The 24,172-nt window shown below is 45.6% G+C and overlaps 1 protein-coding gene across 2 annotated transcripts in view; it reads right to left on the bottom strand.

The window, feature by feature from the left end:
- Positions 1 to 24,168, bottom strand: part of RANBP10 (RAN binding protein 10) — a 57,274-nt gene extending 33,106 nt beyond the window's left edge. The window contains exons 1-3 of one of the 2 annotated variants that reach the window (XM_088830232.1): positions 23,766 to 24,168; positions 22,868 to 22,979; positions 6,500 to 6,552 (exon numbers count right to left, since the gene is read on the bottom strand). In XM_088830232.1, the coding sequence (XP_088686358.1) occupies positions 6,500 to 6,552; positions 22,868 to 22,979; positions 23,766 to 24,153 (553 nt within the window). In that variant the 5' untranslated portion in view covers positions 24,154 to 24,168. The remainder of the gene's footprint in view (positions 1 to 6,499; positions 6,553 to 22,867; positions 22,980 to 23,765) is intronic. The other variant, XM_055412511.2, reaches the window with a different exon arrangement.
- Between the last annotated feature and the right edge of the window lie 4 nt (positions 24,169 to 24,172).

Here is a 24,172-nt window from a genome sequence, read left to right as displayed (position 1 = left end):
TATTTAATATCTTATAATAAATCATAATAAGAAAGAATATGAAAAGAAAACAACCTAAAGAATAGAGGGAAAAAATGGCAAATCAAGTCACTGACAAGAAACATATATCCTGAACATATAAAGAACTCTTCAGTTCAGTTCAGTCGCTCAGTCATGTCCGCCTCTTTGCGACCCCATGAATCACAGCACGCCAGGCCTCCCTGTCCAACACCAACTCCCGGAGCACACTCAAACTCATCTCCATCGAGTCAGTGATGCCACCCAGCCATCTCATTCTCTGTCGTTCCCTTCTCCTCCCACTCCCAATCCTTCCCAGCATCTGAATCTTTTCCAGTGAGTCAACTCGTCACATGAGGTGGCCAAAGTTTTGGAGTTTCAGCTTTAGCATCAGGCCTTCCGATGAACACCCAGGATCGATCTCCTTCAGAATGGACTGGTTGGATCTCCTTGCAGTCCAAGGGACTCTCAAGAGTCTTCTCCAACACCACAGTTCAAAAGCATCAATTCTTCGGCGATCAGCTTTCTTCACAGTCCAACTCTCACATCCATACCAGACCACTGGAAAAACCATAGCCTTGACTAGACGGACCTTGGTTGGCAAAGTAATGTCTCTGCTTTTTAATATACTATCTAGGTTGGTCATAACTTTCCTTCCAAGGAGTAAGCGTCTTTTAATTTCATGGCTGCAATCAGCATCCGCAGTGATTTTGGAGCCCAAAAAAATAGTCTGACCCTGTTTCCCCATCTGTTTCCCATGAAGTGAACTCTTACAACTCAATAATAAAAAGATTAATAATCCAACTTAAAAACAGTCAAGTCACATGGTATGGCAAAAAAAAAAAAGAAAGGAAAAGATATTTAATAGACATTTCTCCGAGGAAGATAGATAAATGGTCAATAAGCAATGAAAAGAGGCTTGATATTATTAGTCGGGGAAATGAAATGAAAACCACAATGAGACACCACTTCATGCCCATGGCTGCTGCATGTCTGCTCAAAGTGTCTGACTCTGTGCAACTCCATGGACTGTAGCCCGCCAGGCTCCTCCGTCCATGTAATTTTCCAGGCAAGAATACTGGAGTGGGTTGCCGTTTCCTATTCCAGGGGATCTTCCCGGCTCAGGGATCAAACCCAAGTTTCTTGCGTCTCCTGCATTGGCAGGCATTCTTTACCACTAGCACCACCTGGGAAGCCTCATACCCAATAGGGTGGCTATAATAAAAAAGTCAGATAATTACAAGTATTGACAAAGATATGGAGAAATCAATCCTTATACACAAGCTAGTGGGAAATGTAAATGGGGCAGCCACCATGAAAATCAGTCTGGTAGTTCCTCAAATGACTAAACAGTGTTACCATATGACCCAGTATTTCTACACCTACGTATAGTCAGAAATAAAAACACATGTCTGCGCAACAGCTTGTATACAAATGTTTATAAAAGCATCAATTATAACAGAAAAAATATGGAAACGACCCAAATGACCATCAACAGATACATGGATAAGCAAAATGTGATATGTCCATACAACAGAGTATTATTCTGCCAGAGGAAGGAACGAAGCTCTGATATATACTACCGTGTAGATGAACCTCAAAAACATTATGCTAACAGAAAGAAGCCAGTCATAAAAGGCCACGTATTATGTGATTCCATTGATATGAAATCTCCAGAACAGGAAAAGTTCATGGAGACAGAAAGTAGATCAGTGATTTCCAGAGGCCAGAAGGACAGAAAATCCAGCAAAGACTATTAACGGGTTTTATCTGGGATGGTGAAAATAATCTGGAATTAGACAGTAGTGATGGTAGCACAACTTTGTAACTATACTAAAACCATGGAATTATATACTTCAAAGGAGTGAATTTTATTGGATGTTAATTATATCTCAATTTAAAACTACATAGGAAAACAAGATTGATAACAGTGATTGTTCTTTTTTAATAATTAACAAAATGGATTAAATTAATCTAAAAGATCAATCACGAAGGTGCTTTTAGGTTCTGATAACATTAATCACAGTCATTTTCCTATAAATTAAGAGAACCAGACGGGCAAAGCAGAATATACTAAAAGCAATGCTGCAGGAAACAAGCTGCTACTTGAACCAGCTAATAAGAGAGCAAGAGGACACAAAAAATGTCCTCCCAAAGAGCAACTGGCCCTGATGGATTCACTGATAAATCATTCTAAACTTGCAAAGAGAAAATAATCTACACATACAGCAATGAAAATAAGGAACCCCTCCCAAAGACCTAGTAGGATTCTTCTCAAATAAACCAGATATATTGAGTTACCTCAGTATACACTCACAGGCATTTAAAAATTTAACTGTCCACTTCTAATGAAATGTTTCCAGTTCAAAATTTTAGGACAAGGAAAGGAAGTTTTTTTAATAAACCATAATCTACCACCTCCTGATGCTCCCTGACATGCCTGAGCTCTTACAGTTCCTACTGCCCAAGAGCCCTAGTCTGGCCTTGACCCCTTCTAGAAGGCCTCCTCTAAATTAGGTACTCCTGAACTAGCAAACCTGATCGCATTTTGCCTCTGCTTAAAACACTCCTGCAACTCAGCCATAAAAAAATAGAACAAAATAATGCCATTTGCAGCAACATAAATGAACCAAAAGACTGTCATACTGAGTGAAGTAAGTCAGACACAGAAAGATAAACATCATGTTACCGCTTATATATGGAATCTAAAAAAAAAAGGGTACGAACTTCCCTGGTGGTCCAGTGGTTAAGACTCTGCATTCCCAACGCAGGGAGCACAGGTTCAATCCCCAAGCGGGGAACTAAGATCCCACATTCCACACAGATGCCAAAAAAGGGGTAGGGGGAATAAATCAACAAAAAATAAAAGATACAAATGAATTCATTTACAAAACAGAAGTAAAGTCAAGGATAAAAAACAAACTTATGGTTATCAGGTGATAAGGTGGGGGAGGGATAAACTGGGAGACTGGGACTAACATATATACACTACTATATATATAACAGATAAATAATAAGAACCTGCTGTGGGAAGGGGGTTCAGGAGGGAGGGGACTCAAGTATGCTTATGGCCGACTCATGCTGGTGTACAGCAAAAACCATCACAATACTATAATTATCCTCCAATTAAAATAATTTTTAAAAACCCTGCTGTATAGCACAGGGAACTCTGCTCAGTACTCTGTAATGGCCTATATGGGAAAAGAATCTTAAAAAAAAAAAGAGTGGCTGTATGTACAACTGATTCACCGTGCTATACACCTGAAACTAACACACCACTGTAAATCAACTACACTCCAATAAAAATTAAAAAAACAACAAAACAGTCCTGCAGCCCCCACTGCCTATATATATAAAAGTCTAGGCCCCTTGCCATAGTAGTAAGACTCTTCCCTCCACTGGCTCATCCTGACTGTTCCTAGGAAACCAACCCATCACATCAGATAACTTAAGAGATGCACTCACAGGCCCCATGGTATCACTGCCCAAAACCATCTGGCAGACTCCTATTTGTCCCTAAATGCCAGGGGGAAGTAGCACTTCACACTGTTGTGGAACCATAACCATCCCTACCACCACCCTCCACCAAGTACACCTGAAGCTATCAAGAGATACACCACCCCTCTAACATCTCATCTGGAGTTAATACCAAAGTCTACAATTCTAGACACAGCTAAGGCCACCACCAACACTCCCCTCCCACCAACCATACATCTAAACGGTCCAAATAGCCTTCCTCTCAACCAATGGCCTCTTGGAAATGAGATGCATCTGGAAGGAAGGTTTTAACTACTATCATCCTCCATCTCTCACTTCACCACCAAAATACATGCAAGTAGTTTCAGGTATAACCGTTTTTGAATGATGATTCTTCTGGTTTTGGAGAACGTATGCTCATCACATACACACACATACACACACACACACACAAAGTGACCCCAGAACACACACACACACACACACAAAGTGACCCCAGAACACACACACACACACACAAAGTGACCCCAGAAAATGGAAAGCACCAAAGGGGATTCTGATCTTCCAAACACAGCACTGAGGTGAACAGTGGCAGGCCCCCATCATTCCTAAGAAGCGAGGGGGTGTCTCCCCTCTGTCCCTACATCTGTCCTGTGCCAGGTCTGCCCAGCCACTCAGCCAGTCCTATATCCAGGAAAGCCAGAGGCAGCCATCATTCCTAGGGTGACTCCCTGCCTAGATGCAACCTGATTCCTAGTTTCCACCTTATGGAATTATCAGGGAGATGATCAGATATGGCAGGAAGAAAAACCCTCAGGAGCTGGCAGGCAGAGTGAAAACGAAGACAGGTGCCATATGCACAGAACACCGAGGCTCCTTTCTCTTGGCAAAAGACAGATGTGGCCGTGAGGATGTAAACACGGCGCTAGTTCTCCTGATGTGTTAGTGCGGGAACTAACACCTCACCCACTGTCCCCAAGCCCCTTCTCCCTACAGAGTCACCTCCTGCACCCAGGCAGAGTCTGACTTCACAACAACATTGCATTAACAATGTCAAAGCATGTGACCCTCAGCTGACCTCTAAGCAGTCCAGAGGGGTCAAAAGCCCCATCTTATGAACAAGACAAAGAGACTAAGCCAGCTCCACACGGCTCCATCTCAAGAGTTTCAGGTCAGTTCAGGCAGCCCTTGAACCCCTTCTAACCTCATATGCTCCACGCCCTGGATCCTGAAGCCAGTGGCCATGTGAAAACGGTTCTTGCTAAAGAAGGATGAACGTGTGGAACCCAGAATACCACGCTTTTGCACATGGTAAAAGACCGCATCCCGAGACCAGCTAAAAGACAGGCATGAGGACTTCTTGATGAAGGGGCTTTTGGTTATTTTAATTTTATTTATTTATTTTAAAACAGATAACATATTCACAAGAAAGAATATCTGAAACTTCAAAAGGGAAAAATTTTCTTCCCAGTCCTCTCCCCAGTCACCCTGATTCAAGGGACAGCTGATATTTTAAGTTTTTCTTCAACTTTCCAAAGATATTCTATACATGTACAAACAAATATAGTGATGCACATTTTCCCTTTTTTCAAAAAACATTTGGTAGCATAATATACATTGTTCTATGCCTTATATTTTTTACTTAATAATACATCCCAGAGATTACTCCAAAGCAGTACCTGAAGAGGCTCCTCATTCTTTTCATGGCTGCACAGTATTCCTTCACATAGATTAACAAAAATTCATTTAACCAATGTTCAGAATTGCTTAAGGTCCCACTCAATAACAGATTATAGTAGTTATTTTTGTGTAATGAACCTATAAAAGCCTCTTTTCTCTGCAACCAAAGCCATGCAAAAGTTCAAGAGCATATTCAGTGCAAGACAAAGATTAAGAATCAGTTTATCCTTGACGGGAAATTATCTTTCTAACCTCCCTGTTCACAAAGAGGCAGAGCTATGAACACTCTAGTCGGCCAAGGCTAGAATAACAAACATCACAGCTGCATGCTGCACAAAGAGGCCAAACATGCCACACACATTCTGATTAATAACTAAAGGCCAGTTTTGCTCAGATTGAAGCCAAATTTTTTAAAAAGTCAGATTCCTGACAACTGTAATCAATCCTGAGCAAGTCAAGATTTCTAGTGCTTGAAAGGAGTCAATTAGAAAAAAAAAAAAAAGCCTGAGTGATATTAAACACAGATTGGAAAAAAACCAGAAGGTTTAAGTGGTGTTCCCTCTTTGGAAAAAGCCAGCTGCCTTCTTTGTGTCAGAGGCACAAAAACTAGAGAGGGCCCAGGCAAAAACATAGAGACTTTGCCTGCCTACCTGACAGAGTCAGGGTAGTGAGCACCTTGTCACTTAGGCCACTCAAGTGACAAATGAATTTGGGACCATCTTCTAGAATCCACTAGCTTCTGGTAGAGGCTTTAGTCCTCTCAACTGTGCCTAGCCCAGGCCTGGGCATGAGCTGCTGGGCAGAAAACAACTGAAAGGGCGCCTGGGTGCTCCACCAGCAGGGCCCAGAGTGCTCCTTTATAAATGTGAGGTTGCTGACTATAAGCCTAAGTCTCACGCACATCCTATTTATTAAGACAACTGTCTTCCACGTGGGAGGTCCCTTAAGGCTTTGGCCATTAACATGGTAAAGTAAAAACAGGACCAAGGTTGATGGCAGCCTTCCTCTCCAAAATGCCAGAGTCCCAGACTGGTCAAGCAAAGGCCAATGGGAGTGAGGGCTACTGAGGCGTATCCCTACAGGGAGCAAGCTCAGGTCGCTTGGTTCTGACTGTAAACAGTTCAAATTCCATGAAGGACAATCATTTGCCAGTTCATTTTTGGAACAGAAGCCCATGCCATCCCAGCCCAGTGGCTACCTTTTAGGATCCTCCACCCAATGGCTTGGCCTGATGGGTAGGCAGCCAGCAAACAAAGTCCTCTCCAGCCTGCTGGCTGCCACCATGACTCTCATCACAGAATGGATCAAGAGACCAGAACAAATGTTCTCTTAGCCAGTGACTCACCAGGAAGTCTGTTCATGTTGACGCCTTGAGCTGAGAGTCCTATTCCCATGTACCTTTGAAAAAGCACACACACAAACATTTTGGTTAGCAAATGGTTATGAACTCCCTTCTCAAGTATTTCTTGGTAAAAGAAAAACAGGAAAAGCAACGAATGCAGAGACTCCTTTAACACACTAGTGGATCTTGGAGAACCTTTGTATTTTGATTTTCTAATGGAAATCTCTCAAAGACTTAAGCAGCTGGAAAAACAGGAGGTAGTGTATACAACCAGGAATCACTGGCTTCAGTTTCAGAGGAAAGTTTCCTGGAATCATTGCTTCCCATCCTTTGGCTTCTGGCTCCCAGCTAAGGCTGTGGAATCTATTCCCAAGAAGTACCTAAAGTAAGTAGTTCAATCCTATAGAGTGTTTGGCAGAATAATGCAAGATTAAGCCACAGGGACAAGTCACTCTTCAGTAAGAACCAAGACAGGGAAAAAGTACAGCCAGCTGGATCCATACAGAGTCATAAAGACCCCTCACACAGGGTTTCTTCTCTGAGGTCTCCAAAGTAACTACCCTTGCCCCATACGTTCACTACTGGCCTCTTTAATCATCCAAAGCTGAAGGTGATAGTGTGTGAGGCCCCGGAGATCCACCCTCTACTCTTTCCACCCAGGAACCTAAACACTAACGCAGCCACAGCCATGTGGGACCCGTGCTGGGCAACTCTGTCAAAGATATCTCAGTTGCACTCATGAGAGGGAAGGTCAGAGAAGGGAATGAATAGGTTTTTTTAGTCTATATATGTGTAGTATACAAAGACACAGTAAGGTATTTCCCCAAGAACTCAGAAACTAGAGAAACAAGTCACCACCATCTAAGTGTAAAATACTAGAAACCCACATACGATGCCTGATGTTAACCACATATGAGCATCAAGATGTAGCTGAGAAGATCACAACAGTGAAAACAGCAACCAAGATGGCGAAGGTGTAACTTTTGGTTGCATAACAATGTGAGTGTACTTAATGCCACTGAATTGTTCACTTAAAAATAATTAAAATGGTAAAATTTATGTGATGCATATTTTACCACACTAAAAATGTTTTTCTTTTAAAGCAATCACATGGGGTTGCCTTATTTTGACCACTTCCAAGTAGCTGGAAATTACATTCCAACTGCTCCCTGTAGTAACTGTGCAAGGAACCACCTCAAATACGTTTCTCCATCTTGGACTCTTCTTTTCCTCTTCCGGCATGTTCCATGAAACATATGGACCAGTATCCTAACACTACCAGAGTCCCCACCACATGGTGGTCCAGAACCTGTGAGCCTTCTATCTGCAGGAAATGGAATGCCCTTCTCTGGCTGGCTGCAGCAAAGGGTGCTGGAGGAGCAGGAAGGAAGGCTCTAACCTCCCCATTTTCCCCCAAAACCAGCTTTTGCATCTTTGTGGGCAGAACCCATGAATGATACCAATCAACACATGGCCCTAATAACTGGCCTGCAAGGGTTAGGGGAAAGGAGAGGGAAGGGAAAAGAGAAAAGGGGAAGGAACAACACTTCAAAGAAAGGCTTCTATGGTTCAAAGGATTTGAGACTCTCAAACTGCCTGCTACTTCTTGCCAGAAGGGGACCTTCGACGACCATCAAGAGCAGAAGCTGTGTAAGCCTGCTGGCAGGATTCCCATTAGGCTAGAACCTGCACATTTTCCCAGAAAAATGGCAGCCCAAATAATCAGCTTCCTGACTTTACATGGAAAAGGCTGCCAAGAGGTGGTCTCCATTCCCTTTATGCCATCGCTGACCAAACAGCAAATGACCCCGCCGCCCTGCAGTCATCAATCAACACATGCAAGTGCAACAGAGCCAGGAGTTTGGAGTTTTCCTAACCTGGATGCCAGGCCACTTATCCTGCCCTATTTTAGAGCCCAAAACCACATGCGATCCCACCCCTCACATACAGGTTTCCTGACACTAAGATGAAGCCTTATGTGTTTGAACCAGTAGGTGACTCCTACTGCTTAGGGCTACTGCAAATAGGGGAGGTCAAGGGTCATCCAGGGAAAATATGCTTGGCCACCAGCAACAGAGCTCTGGTTCCACAACATCCCAAGAGAACAGGGAACTACTAAGGCACATGCACTCAAACACAAGGTGCTTAGATCTCTTGACAGGAGAAGCCTCTTCCACCTCTGGCAGCTACCCCTCAACACCTTCCTACAGACTCTACCCCCACAGCTGGGGCAGTGTTTACCAGCAGATGGCCTGGGAGCCTCTGCACAAGCCCCAGGGTCATCTTGAGAATCTGAGTAGGTAAGCGAAGGGTAGAGCACCCTGAAGAGACCAGTCTCCACCCCTGAATGTCATGCCCCTGTGAGTGACACCGGGAGCAGCCCCACGGACCCTAAACATTCACATGAGGTCAGGCTGAGTCAGAGTTCAAGGGGATGAGTCCCAACTCTTCAAACACTGTGTGACATTAAGTCTTTCCAAAAGTATGATGTCCTAAAATTTCAAAAACATGCAGCCTTCTAGCAAGTATTCATACACTTGAAAACTGTTATCCAACCAGTTTAAGATAGGCAAAGAGGGGAAAAAACACTATAAGGACGCTAAAAATCACTGAATTGTACACTGGACTGTATGGTATATTACTTCTCAAAAACACTCAACAAACTAGGCATAAAAGGAAACAATCTCAACATAATAAAAGGTCTTATACGAGGAAACCACAGCTAATATCATATTCAATGGTGGAAGGCTGAAGACTTTCCCTCTAATATCAGGAACAGGAAAGGTGCCTGCTTTCACCACTTCTATTCAACAGAATATCAGAAGTTCTAGCTAAAGCAATTAGACAAGAGAAAGAAATAAAAAGGCATCCAAATTGGTAAGGAATGGGTAAAACTATCTCTGTTCGCAGATGACACGATTCTATACGTAGAAAATTCTAGAGTCCACAAAAAACTGTTGGAACAAACAAATTCAGCAAAGTTTCAGGACACAAAAACAAAACACAAAAAGCAGCTGTGTTTCAACATACTAACACTGAACAGTCAAAAGAGGGAAAGAGAAAATAATTCCATTTACAATAGCGTCGAAAGAATAAAATACTTAGGAAGTAACTTTGCCAAGAAGGCAAAAAGCTTATACACTAAACCCCCTAAAATGTTGCTGAAATTTAAAAATACACAAATAGTGAGCTCCATGGCAGTCCAGTGACCAGTAGGACTTAGCATTTTTGCTGCAGGGGGGCTGGGTTCAATCCCTAGCTGGGGAACTAAGATCCCACAGGCACGTGGCATGGCTGAAAAATACATTTTTTAAATTTAAATAAATAAATAAACATAAAAAGACACAAATGGAAAAACATCTGCCCACACATGGATTGGAAGACAATCTTGGGACATCTAAAAAGGAATGTCTGTTTTACATGGAATTTCCAAGGAGAAAGGAGGTGAGCATTTGCCTCCTTCTTGGCAAAAAGTCAAGCAATGCTAGGAACACAGACACAGGCTGCCATGGTCTCCTGGGAGGCAAGAGGGGCTCTCGCTCCCCAAGCCAGTGACTAGAATAGACAGAGCTTAGCTCCCCAACAGTTCACATCCCCACCAGGGCTTTCTTTTCAAGCAGCAGGATACATCTGAGGAGCTTGCAGGAAAAGTTATTTACCTCATAAAATAACTGAAAGTAAGCTAAGCCCATCTGATTTTCTCCTTTCTTCCAATATGGCAGCGCAATGAAAACAATCATGTGTCTATCATATTAGACAGCCAATAAATATAGAGAGACAACCAACAAGCTACCCTGGTAGGGAGGCCATCAGTCAGCATCCACCTCAGTCTCTATCCTTTCCCGCAAAAAAACACGTGAGCCTGAAGAGTGACTGCCTCTCTGTCAGGTTCCAGAGAAGAGGGCGCCAAGTGACCCTGCTTGGGCCACGCTGGGTGGGGATCCACCCAAGAGCAGGACAAAGGATGCGCGGTGGCAGCAGTAGCTCTTGCAGACCATCGCCAGGTCCACCCTAAGGCAGCAGAAGTAAACTGGGGCCCTGCAAGACGACCAGCCTGGAGAATGGACTGGTGGTTTCCGGGGCCTGTGCTGCCCTCCACCAGCTCTGCTGACTCTCCCACAAAAGCAACAGTCCACTGGATCCACTGCAGTCATGCGGAGAGTCGCAAGCATACTCCAGGCGGCTTGCATTCTTCTCCTTTCTCTTTAGTTTTCCAGATTTTCTACAATTAACATAAATTACTTTGAGAGTCATAGAAAAAATCATTTTCAAGAGCCAGCTGATGGCTGCACACTGAGGAGGTTGCTGGCTCTCAGCCATCACTCTCCCTGGGCTGTCCCAGCACAACATTTCAAAACCAGGGAGACACAAAGGGGCACTGGGCCTTCGTGTCAGCTTCTCGGTATTCTTACTTCCCTGAACCTTGACAGGAGAGCGGAAGCTGCATGAGAAGAGCACACCTGCAGAAACAGCCAAAAAGGGTCCAACTCCATGCTCAGCAGAGGAGCTGGGGCTCTGACTCACATGGCCCCTGGTACATCCTAAGCACCTCCCAGGGCACACCCTCAGGAGACCCCGTGGACACAGTGACAGAGCCTCAGCACAGCTCTTACTGACTGGAGATTCTTCCATGACCCAGGCAAGCTTGGGGGTGGACAGAAGACAGGACCTTAGAAAGCAGGCCTCTGGACTCTCACACCTCCAGAGATGTACAACAAGGCCTGGAGGGAGGAGACCACCCCGTGCTGTAAGCCCCCACCCTGACAGGAAAGACAGCTTGGAGCACTCCACCCAAGGAACCTCTTTGGCAACAAGACTGATATTCCCTTCCTGCCTCCTGAAGAGAAGCGCACGAGGATTCTAAAGTGACAGGAACACTTGGCAGCTGGGCTCCAGAGACAACACCTCACTCTGAAGCCTGGTCTCAGACACTCCAGCCTAACTCAGGACTGAGTCTTGGATTTCACCCCACAGCTCAGGTTCCCTGTCAGAAAAAGACAGGTTGGACTAACAGTCTCCTAAGTGCTTTCCTAGCTCTCACCTAGAGACTTCAGATCTTGGCCGAATAATGTTTGGGTACTGTTCCAAGCGTGCTGTACCCAGATGCAAGCCCAAAATGGGCGAGACCCTGGAGCCGTGATCAAAAGTCATCAAGAAAAGACACCACAAGAAAAGGAAATTATAGATCAATACACCTTCTGAACAGAGATGCACAAAATTTCAACAAAACTATAGCAAACCAAATTCAACAACATTAAAAGGATTAATACCACAACCAAAGGGGATTTATGCCAGGAAGTCACAGGCAATTTAACATAAGAAAATCAATCAATATAATAAACCACATTAACAGAATGAAGGAAAAAAACAAACTACATGATCATCTCAATTGACACAAAAAGCATCTGAAAAATCCAACACCCTTTCATGATAAAAACACTCAGAAAACTAGGAATAAAAGGGAACTTCTTCAACATGATAAATGGCATTTAGAAAAAATTCACAGCCAACATACCCAACGGTGAAAGACTGAAAACTTCCCCTAAGATGAGGAGCAACTCGAGGATGTCAATGTTTCACCCCTGCTATTCAACACTGCACTGGAAGTTCTAATCAGATTGATTAGACAAGAAAAAATAAAAATAAAAGGTATAAAAATTGGAAAGGAATAAGTAAAACTACTGCTATTTGCAGAGAACATGACCCTACATATAGAAAATCCTATATAGAGAGAATCCCAAATGATACACAGGTAGCTTACTAGAGTTAATAAAACACCCAAGTTGCAGGATACAAAATCAACACACAAAAAGCAGCTGTGTTTCTATATACTAACACTGAACACTTAAAGGGTAAAATTAAGACAACAATTCCATTTACAATAGCATCTAAAATCAAACAAACAAACAAAACCCTCAGGAATACATTTAACCAAGGAGGTGAAAAGGCTTGTACACAAAAAATTACAGAACATTGCTGAAAGAAATTAAAGAAGACAAAAATAAATGGAAAGACATCCTGTGTTCATGGACTGGAAGACTTCATATTGTAGATGAAAAGTGTTAATATGTTCCAAGTTGGTCTACAGATTCAGCACAATCCCTGCCAAAATTCCAACAGTCTTTTTTGTAGAAGTGGAAAAGAGAACCCTCAAAATCCAGACAGACTTGCGAGGGATCCCAAGTAGCTAAAACAATATTAAAGAAAGAACAAAGTTAAAAGATTTCTGTTTCCTGATTTCAAAACTCACTACAGAATAACAGTAATCAAAATAGTGTATATAGACTAGTAGGAAAGAATTGAAAGTCCAGAATTAAATTTATACAGCCAAATTACTTCCAACAAGGGTGCCAAGTCCATTCAATGGGGAAAGAATAGTCTCTTCAACAATTGGTGGTGAGACAATTGGATTTCTACTTCATATCTTGCATAAAAATTAACTCAAAACGGATCAATGATCTTAATATAAGAGCTAAAATAATAAAACACTTAAAAGATTCATGACCATGGTTTAGGCAACGGATTTAGATATGACACCAAAAGTATGAGCACCAAAAAAAAAAATTGATGAATTGGACTTTATCAAAATTAAAACTTTTTATGCATCAAAGGTCATTATCAAGAAAGTAAAAAGAGAGAATTCCCTGGCGGTCCAGTGCTTAGGACTTCACGTTTCCAATGCAGGGAGCACGGGTTTGATCCCTGGTTGGGGAACTAAGATCTCACAAGCTGTGCAGGAAGGTTAAAAAACAAAAAGTGAAAAGACAACTTGGAAAATGGGAGAAAATATTTCTAAATCATAGCCTTATGAGGCTCTAACATTCAAAAATATACAGAATTCCTACAACTCAATGACAAAAAGACAAACGACTCAATTATAAACTAGCCAAAGGACTTGAGTAGACATTTCTCCAAAGATATACAAGTGACCAGTAAATACATGAAAAGATGCTCAACATTACTAATCCATTAGAAATGTAAACCAAAATGAGATACTAATTCACACATAGGATAGATATTAATTCACACATAGGGTGGGGAAGGAAATAAAGAAGGATAAGAGGAAGGGAGATAGGAAAAAGGAAGTAAGTTATTGGTGAAAAAGTAAAGAAATTAGAAACTTCACACACTGCTGGTAGAGATATAAAACTATATAGTCACTGTGGAAAACAAACTGGTGATTCCTCAAAAAGTTAAACAGAACAATCAAGCAAATTTTTTTTTTCCTGGCTGCAAAAAGTGCAAAGCCCCAACTGCTCGGCCACCAGGGAACTGTTAAGTATACACTCAAGCAACTCTTAGGTATACACTCAAACGAATTGAAAAGATGAACTCAAACAGATACTTGTATGCCAATGTTCATTATACCATTATTCACAATAGTCAAAGATGTAAAAAGCTCAAGTGTCCATCAACAGATGAATGGATAAAGAAAATGTGGTAAATACAAACAGCCATAAAAAAGAATAAGATTCTGACACAGGTCACAGCATAAGATAAACCTTGTAAACATTATGCTAAATGAAATAAACCAGACATAAAAGGACAATGCCATATGCTTCTACTTATATGAAATATCTACAGTAGGCAAATTCATAGAGACAGAAAGGAGATTAGAGGTTACCAGGGGCTGGGGTGGGGGCGGAATGGGGAGTTATTGCTTAATGGGCACAGAGTTTCTATCTGGGGTGACGAAAAAGTTCTGGAAAACAGTAGTGATAGTTGCACAAGTTGAACACAATTAATACCACTGAATTTTACTCTTAAAAATGGTCAAAATGGCATGTTTAATGTTGTATTTATTTTAGCACACACATGGGAGTCACCAAAAACACCCATATGGCCCTGCAGGCCAGCATTAGCATTAGTCTCATCTGGCTTTTCCAAATGAGACAAGTAGGGCTTGGCACAGAGCTCAGTGGAAAAGCAGCAGAGTATCCAGGCCTCGTATTGGGGCCAGGAGAAAGAAGTCCCTCACCAGAAGCACAAAGCAGATAACAAGAGTGAAGAAGATACATCTAGCTCTTTTTTTACTTTAATCAACTTCCCCTTTGAGGGAAGGTGGATTTTATGGCTGGCAAGCCCAGAGACACTTTTAACAAATGTTACATTAGATATATGAACCAAGACTATGCGACCTGAACTTTTTTTTTTCCAGCCACGCTGCACAGCTTTAGGGATCTTAGTTCCCCAATCAGGGATCCAACCTGGCCTGGCAGTGAAAATGCTGAGTCCTAACCACTGGACCACCAGGGAATTCCCTGAACATTTTTAATTTAAGCTCCATCAACTATCTGTCTCCAGGCCCACAGAGCTCTGGTAGGATGTGACAAGGAGGAAAGAACGGACAAGCTCCTCAGCCTCAGGGCTGAGATGGCTCTTGCGAGCTGCAGGAAGGTAGTTCAGCTGCTGAGCCACTCAAGCCAAAGGGTCTGTCACCACTGCCCTGTCCCCTGCCTCAGCCCCACGAGGTGCTGCTGGAATCTCACCAGACAGTTTCATCCTGACATCTAACACCTCAGCCACAGATCGGAAGGCTGGCAATCTTGTTCATATCAGAATCTGCCCCAGATAAGAAATCAACGCCTCCACATCAGAGGGGACCTCTGGGGTCATCACCGACTCAATGGACATGAATCTGAGCAAACTCCAGGAGATGGTGAAGGACAGGGAAGCCTGGTATGCTGCAGTCCACAGGGTCGCAAAGAGTCAGGCACTTAGTGACTGAAAAACAACTGGGGTCGTGATTACAAAATGGTCCATGGGAGACATTTCAGGAAAAACTCCAACTGATATTTAGTTCTGAAATGAGAGCTAATATTTGATGCTGGGGATTTTAGTTTGTGGTCTGATGGGCCTGCTTAAAGCCACAGCCCATCAGGACACTTGTACCTCATGTACAAGCTGCTTCTCCAGCAGTCATCTTTCTACCCTGCCCCTCTGCCAGGAAGCCACCCAGCGACCAACTCTGGTCACAACTAAGCCCAACTCTGTGCAGCCCACTGACTCCCCCAAGAGGAGGAGTATTACAGAGATGAATGGACCCAACCCAGCAACATCCAAGGAAGACCAAATCTGAAGGCAAAGGAGTCATGAGACAGGATGTGTGTGCAGGGAGGAAGGTGGTTTTGAATGTGTGTCTGGAGACCCTCATGCGTCCACTGCCACCAGCACCATCAAAGCACCCAGAGAGCCCACGAGACAGGAGCAGGCAGAACAGCCCCCATGGGTGGCTCCAGGCAGGTTATTCATAACCCTGGATTCTGCCTCCTTCCTTAAAGAATCTCTTGGGAAACCCAAGGACCAAGCCTTGAATTTACAGAGCTTATCATATTTCAGAACCAAATACACTGCCCTTAAGTATAGCCCATTGGCACCCCACCTTAATGTGAGCAGGTTCTTCCCAGGCCCCCACAACCCATAAGCTCCAGACACTAACCTCTCTGGCACTGTGTGTCAAAGCTGGAGCAGAGCTGAGTGTGGACACAGCAAATGCTCTTAAGTGCTCAGACAGTGCCCTTAGCTCCCTAGTTATAGGTATTCATCCAGAAACTGGCCTTGAGTTTGCTTGTTTGTAAGTTAGCATCTTTTCATCATTCTCAGCACAGGGTTTTATCCGAGTAGCCTGCCATTACCTGGAAACTAAGTCCTAATGATTTTGAAAGCACTGAATTCCATGTAATAAACCCCCTACCTGCTTAAAGTACCTGAAATCATTTTCTGTTCTCTGCAATGTTCCCAAATGACACAACGTACACAACGGCAATAACCTGCATTTGTTCAAACCTGCATCTCTCTGTTCCCTCTGCTGTTTTTAAAATGTACAGTGTCAGGTGTTGCAAGAGTACTTTTTTACAGTTAAAAAAAATTATAGGTAAATAAAAATACATTTTGGTTAAAAAGAAAAAGCAAGGCATATATAACTACCAATAAACTCCTGACACAACAGTTGATATTAAAAGAGAACACCGTATAGAATAGCCCATGCCAATTTCAGACACATGGCTTTGTAAACTGGTTTATAACCAATTCTACTCAGCAGACTGTCTCCTCTACTTCTTTCCTCTTGGCTCAGCTTGGCCTCAGCAATGTTCTCCAGAAGACAAAAGCTGAGCCCTCAGACCATCGGGGCACACTGCCTTTCTCCTCTCTCCATCTCTTCTCATCTGAAATTGTCTCTGCCCCAAGGAGCAGTAGGTTTCTGTATCATATGAAACTCTGACAAAAAGACAGTAGCTGCCTGGTGTGCTGGGCAGTAAGAAAACTTCTGGGGCTCTGTCTGGACAAGAATGAGTGCTGCTATTGGTTCATAATGTTTTCCATGGAAGCTGAGCAGACAGTGCAGGTATCTGAGCCTTGACACTTGGCGTCCATAACCTAAAGTAAACTTCTCTGAATCCCAAGACATCTCTAAGGTCCAAGAGGTAGGAGAGGCAGACAGCATGTGAAGAACACAAAGACTTAACCCTCCCCTGCTTCCCTAAACAGTCCAGAGCATATTTTAACTAGCTCTTTCCTGGCATGGGGCTGGGCCCTGTTCCAGCAGCAAGCCCCCCACCCCACTGCCTCTTTTCTAGCAACAGAGTCACCACCTCACATTTCAATTACAACAAAACACCAAGGATCTTGGAGCTAGATGGATGCAAAATTTCTAGGGCGGCAGAGGAACATCCTTGCATTTAGACGTGGTGCTATCCACCCCTCTCCGAGCAGTTGGTCCCTTCTTTCTAACTGACCTCTGACTATAGAGACCCACTCTGGGGCCCCTGATTCCTTCTCAATGGTCCCAGAATAGGATGGCACATGGTGCCTGAAATGCAGAGCTGCTGAGACCATCCTCCTATTTGCTCCACTCCAAAGAGCTCCTGCCGCCCTTCTTATGGGAAATCCCCCTTACGTGGTGACCTATCCAGGGAATAGACCAAACATGCCTGAGAACAAAAAATGATGGGGGTGTGGTGTAGGGGGTGGGGGAAGGCGTGAAGTGAATTTTATAAATTTCTCTACAGGCTGATCCTTGACAAGAAAGTCCCCAGTTCTGAAGAAAGAAGCCACACTCCCCACTCAGCTCACCAGTGGAGCCTGGGTGGTGACATACAATGGGCAGGGAGGTCTCAGGGAAGCCCAGATGTGCTCAGGGCAGGAGTAGGTCTTACCAGAAAAGTAGACACCATGTGGACTCCAGTCTTCTTGCTCTAGACCAGATCACACCTGAGTACACCCACCCAACTAGACCTGGGCTTTAACACCCAACACAGGTCAGCGATACAAGGCTCCAAGCTGCTCCAGAGCCTCAATATGCTGGGTCTCCAGAAACAGTGCCACGTGTTACTAGGGAGAGATGCAGTCAGTGTCTGCCCAGGAGGCCATCAGCACTGGGGGGCAGTCAGTGCGAACAAGGAACAACCACCGTCAGCAGCTGCCTTGGGCAAAGACAGCACCAACTTCTCAGGGTTGGCAGGACAAGGCCTTCCCCAGGTCCACAGATGGGCACCAAGTTTCTCAACTGCACTGTACACAGCACAGAGACTGGAATGGAGAATCCCAGGGTGAGCGGCCAGCTACAGGCTGCCTCTCACTGGAAGGCCTGAGCTCAAGTGGCTCACCAAACCAGAAACATGGCAGGTGAGGTCTTAATTGGGTGAGTGGATCTCTGAGTCTCCACAGAAAATTATGGACAGGGTTGCCTTTCAGATGGGACTTAACCAATCAAGAGTACCAGAGAATACCAGCACACACAGAGGCCTTTCGCCTCTGAGAAGTCACTCTGGCTACCAGTCTTCAAACTCCTACCTCTGCATCCCACCAAATAGGAGAGAGGCCAGCCAAGAGAGAGAAAAGATAACTGCTGTAGGGAAGCCGTGGCTGGAATCAACGACCTAAAATCACTAGCCCGCACCAGACTGGGATCTCAGCCAGCGGGGCCTGGTGGAACCAGACCAGTGGAGTCTCTTCTCCCCTATCCACTCTCAAAAGTGCAGGCAGATCCAAAGTCCTCATACATTGCTGTCCTCAGGATAAGCCCAAGCTCCTTGGCCAAGGCACACTGGGCAGGTATTTCTGACCTGGCCCCTGCCTCTCTCACGCTCTGTGTTCCACTGATGCACTGCTCCCTCTGTCTAGGGCCTCGCTTCTCCCTTTGTTCACCTGGAACACTCCAACCTGCCCTTCCAGATTCAGCATCATCACCTCTTCTATGAAGTTTTCCCAAACTCTCAGGTATAGGAGGAAGTCCAACCTCTGGGCCACCCCTGGGGACGGCACACATCATGGATGGGCTTTTGCTACACCACCCTGTGAGGTCATGTGCACAGGCATATCTGCCTCCTCTCCAGATGGGCCTCAGGCCTGTGTTCCTGGGGCCCAGGCCTGGTACTGGGACAAAACGATGCATGCTTCACTGTGATGTGGAGAATTAATGGATGACCACACTGCTGACTTGCCAAAGAAAGTCAGCTACAAGTGCAAGGAAAGGCAGGCTGGCTGTGGCCAGAGGGCCACAGGGCCTGAGCACCAGCTGCAGAGGAGAGGAGAGCCCCCCACCCCCACGATTCCATCTGGTGCTCTAGCCCAGGCTTGCTGTTCTTGGGCAGAGCCACTCATCACATGTTAGGAGGCCGCCGCCGCTGCCACTGGGATGATGTTACAGTCTATTTTGAGGGTCACACTGGAGCATCTGTCAGCCTGGCCAGCCACACCCTCCATGTGTCATCACTAAGAGCCGGAGACACCCAAAGGTCCACAAACTCTGCCTGAGCACGTCACTCCCCAGGGACCCTCAGTTTCAGGGCCTCCTTGGCTTCCTAACAAGATCAACCCAGATGCCCTTATCTCCTGGCACCAGTGGCAGGGCTCCGATGTCTCCTCTTGGGGTTCCCAGCTCTGGTGACTCGGCAAAATGCAGCTGAAACCCTTCAGTGTGAGCCCAGCTATTAGCTCAAATATAACCCCTTCCTTCTCCAGCCCTCCCTTATATGTGAGGAGTGCCCAGATGTCAAGCCAGTTTCCAACCAGGCTCATTTTAAGTCCAACAGATCTCACCTGCTGAGAAACTCCTACTCATCCCTCAAAACCATGCCCAGGCTCTGCTTCCTCATGCAGACAGCCCTTCAGTCCACTCTTTCGTAGGTAGGCCAAAGGCTCTCTGAGGACAAGGCTGGCTTGTGCAGGCTTTCCTGTTGTTCTCCCTGTACTAAGCATGCACTTGGCACATAGCAGGTACAAATCAATATAACCCTTGAAATGAAATCTTTTAACTAGACACACTTGAAAGTGAAAGTCACCTCTGACTCTCCGTGACCCCGTGGACTGGAGCCTGCCAGGCTCCTCTGTCCACAGAACTCTCTAGGCAAGAACACTGGAGTGGATTGTCATTTCCTTCTCCGGGGGATCTTCCCAACCCCTGGAATCCCGACCCAGGGATCAAACCTGGATCTCCCACATTGCAGGCAGATTCTTTACTGTCTGAGCCATAAGGGAATCAGGCACACTTGAAGTATATTCTTCTACAAAAGGCATCTTCAGAACAAAGGCCTTTCTGGAAGACGGTGACACTGATGGCTGGGTTCATCAACACCTTTTAAAAAGGAATCCTCTCCCCCAATCTATAGAGAAACAGGTCTACAGATCCAGCAGAATGGTAAGTCAACCAAGCCCAGTCCACCGCATGCCACACTTCTCTGGCCCCACTCAGCACTAAGTACCTTTCAGCTCTCTAAGAACACTAGGGCCTCCTAAGACTCTGACTGGACATTCTCTCTACCCAGGGGAAGAATGCAACAGGGAAAGGTGGCTGCAGTGTGGACACATGTGTCTGGGATCAGGTGAAGGCAACTGACAAGTTAGGTTACTCCACTGCACACCCTAAGCCCTGTGGCCAAACATCCCTGGGGCTCAGGGCTCACCCATGAAACAGGTACATCATCATCCGCTCCAGCCACTTTCCAGAGGTGCCGTGAAGATGGAACTAGATAATACAGGAAAGCTACACAACCTGTTAACACCTAGGTCGTGGACCAAACCCAGGTCAGAAACACATCTTCAACACTGACGGCAAACAGGAAACAAGCTGATCACTGTCTGCCCTGGAACAGCCCCTGGCCTCTTCAAAACCACACCTGGCCCGTCTGGCTATATCCTAGCCATGAGAAGGCTTTCAATAATTCCACAGAGAGGCTATAGGGGACATTCGTACACCTTTCCTCTGAAAGCGGTCAACTAAAGCAGGCCACCACAATCATACATGACTTGTGACCTTTCTAAGACTGAGGTTTCCAGGTCAACCTCACAGCTATATTTACCACATGTAAAACTGCTGGGAAAGCTGGGAGAAGATGTTCAACTTTCTGCGGATTTGCAGGCAACACCGACAGTATGACAATCTGACAAGACACAGGGTCTTTTACAGCAAGATCCACTTATAACTGAAAGTTAAAAGCCAGGTGAAGGAAACCGGGTCTCTGCTATTAAATACTCCCCTTCTGTAAAACTGTTCTCTCCTTTTACTAGCTCAGCTGTTATCCAAAATGATCCATTTTCCTACCTAAAAGGTTAGGACATGCCAATCCACTTCTTTGGCAATATAAAACTGAAGCACCAACGTTTCCGTCTATGCTGCAACTATTTTTGCCATGTTTGTTTCATCTTAAGAAGCCATTCTTATTCATGTGAGTTCAAGCACATTAAATGTATGTGCTTGTATTGGACAGTGGAAAGGGAAAATAAAAGGTTCAAAGTGAAAAATCGCTCAGTTATGTCCAACTCTTTGCGACCCCATGGACTATACAGTCCATGGAATTCTTCAGGCCAGAATACTAGAATGGGTAGCCTTTCCCTTCTCCAGGGGATCTTCCCAACCCAGGGATTGAACCCAGGCCTTCTGCATCACAGGCAGATTCTCTACCAGCTAAGCCACAAGGGAAACCCAAGAATACTGGAGTGGGGAGCCTATCCTTTCTGTAGTGGACTTTGCCGACCCAGGAATCGAACTGGGGTCTCTAAAGGACTCCGATAGGGACTTCCCTGGTGGTCCAGTGACGAAGATTCCATGCTCCCAATGCAGGTGGACCTGTGTTCAATCCCTGGTTGGGGGGCTAAGGTCCCACATGCCACAAATAAGACCTGGCACAGCCAAATAAATAACAATATTTAAAAATAAATAAATAAAGAGCTCCAATAATATAAACTCTCTATCTGTAAATTCACTACATGGGGATAAAAGTAAAAGATGCAATAGCTCGCCATGGTCAGAATTTCAGAATCACAGAATTCTGGGATTAAAGGTGGCTCAGATGCTGGCCTAGCTCCCTAGAGAACAGACAAGCAGATGGAAGCCCCATTACTATCCACAACCACAGAGGCCTCCCAGGCAGGGATGTTACAACTTCACCGAGGAAGCAGACAAAGCTCCAACTCCGGCAGCCTTGCCCCTAGCAAAGCCCCCTGGCCATGCATTTTACATGTACCACAAGGGGGACTGTCCCTTGAGAAAGGAAGTATTCTGAATGCTAAAGAACACACCTTCATGGTTGGAACAAAGGTCACTGGTGGGGTTGGCAAACCACCCAAACCAGACCTAAGGTCTGATGAGGAAAATCTTTCCAAGGCAGCTAAAATCATTTTATTTCGTAACTTAAACACCTGCTTTGTGATAATCACCAGAAAAAAGGAGGAAAACTAGGAGAAGAAAAGGAAGAGAAATGAAAAATTTCCCCTCCGATTTCCTGTATCTGCTTAGATCACCCTAAACTAGGGAGCCTCCCCGATGCTGACTTTAATGAGGACCTTCCTAAAGCTGGTCCAACTGGTGTTCAAGTCACTGGACTGAAAAACAAGTTTATGAGTAGCAAGGTCACCTGATTCTGACCATGTCCATGCTGTTTACCCTAAGATGACAGGCCAGTGGTTGCCACAGCTTTGATGAATGCTGCAAAGACTCTACTATCTCTTTGAAGTCCCCAGGGGCCTCTACATGACTAAATTCCATAAAAAGGAACCTTGAATACAGCAGCAGTGCGAAAGGAGGGAAGTGACAAACACCACACAACGACGGAGGAACTTCATTCCGGACGCTGAACTGTTAATGTAAACTTGTTAGTTGTTTCCCTGACTTGTGAGGGAAACAGTCATTACATCATCACCGAAGAGAAGCCCCTCTTCTACAAAATGTACCTACTTGCCATCAAAATCTACTGCTTAGACCAGGTCATGACCACAGCTGGGTAACAGGGACCCACTACTCAACCCTATGCAGCCCAGACCCATGAAGAAGCTCAGCAGCTCATACAGGCACAAGCGTCAACCAGGAGACCTCAAACTCTGACCACAGGGAACAGCTCAGTGTTGGGGGCAAGGTGGTCAGGAGGGGCTTACCCATCTCTTCCTTTGCTGACAATCTTCACCTCAAAGTAATAAATTCCACAGGCAGCAGGGATGGGGTGGGTGGCACGCACTGACGCCGCATCTTTGTGATTTTTGCCATGACCTAATAGAAGAGGGCAAGGAAGAAATTTCAGCAGAGGGAGACACAAATGGAAGCCTCATTCCTCTCTGCTCCATGGCAACTTTACCCCTTCACAGCCAGAGGAAGCCCTCGCACAGTCCAAGAAATAATTAGACAACAACTAAGCAAAAACATAAACCTCCCACCTTTGTTTCACCTCCTCCTAAGCACAGCAGCCCTGCTTGGGACTCTGTCCACCACAGAAACCACAGGAGGGTACATGCAATGTGGGTGCCTACATGAGAGATTTCCTAGTGTTGCTAGCAGACTCTTCAGGACACAGGCAGCCCACTTGGAAGAATAGGGGAGGGAGAGGCAGCCCTGGAAGATGCTCCCAGGACTTTGAGCAGAACCTCAGGCCCTGTCTGGGATGTTTGGCAGGTAAGCAAACTCATGGACCTCTGGTTGATGGAGGGGATGTGACCACCCCTTTCTTCAGACACTTTTGAAACTAAGCAGTGGTAAAGGGCTCAGCTAGAGTCCCTGGAGCTACCTCAGGACAAGCAGGAAGGCCCTGGGAAGAAGGTCCAGCCCAGAACTGGTTCGGACACCTGTTGCGGTTCTCCTGACACCGCGTCTCAGGGCAGAGCAGACAAGGCAGTCAATCCCTGGCCTGGTAAGCTCCACCACCCTAGACACCCTACAGGAGCTAAGGCCCAACCCGGAGCACCCGAGCTAGGGAAGGGACATGATGGAGCACCGGCTGGGCAGCACAGCTACCCCGTAGACTCTCTGGCCTTTTCCTCCCCTCGGCCAGAAGGCCGATACCTTTATAGTGGACGCGGAGGTTGCCCTGGGAGAGGCCGATGTAGTTGTACTTGTCCTTGGGGCTCCAGGAACGCGGCAGCGGCGTCTCGTGCTGGTTGACCGCGGGATACAGGCGCTGCAGGCGCCGGCTCAGTTCCTGCTCCCCTGGGGATGGCAACCCGCACCCAGTGGCCCCGCCGGAGGAGTCTCCAACCTGCGGGCTCCCAGCTCCCGGGTCCGCCGTCGCCGCCGCCATCTTGGAGGGAGCTGCTATTGTGTCACTGGGGGCGGGGAAGAGCAGGACCAGATCCGCCCCGCTCAGCCAATGACCAGCGAGCCAACCCGGGCCGCAGGGAAACCGAGTCCCAGTCCTGCAGCTCGCTTTGGAGCCCGCCACGCCTCGCCACATTTCGGACTCCACTTCCCAT

Source organism: Moschus berezovskii, chromosome 22 (assembly GCF_049115385.1).
Source record: "Moschus berezovskii isolate FMDL1 chromosome 22, NW_MosBer_1.0, whole genome shotgun sequence".
Classification (NCBI taxonomy): Eukaryota; Metazoa; Chordata; class Mammalia; order Artiodactyla; family Moschidae; genus Moschus; species Moschus berezovskii.
The sequence above is the reverse complement of the archived record's forward strand: the minus strand, read 5'-3'. Positions and strand labels throughout refer to the sequence as shown.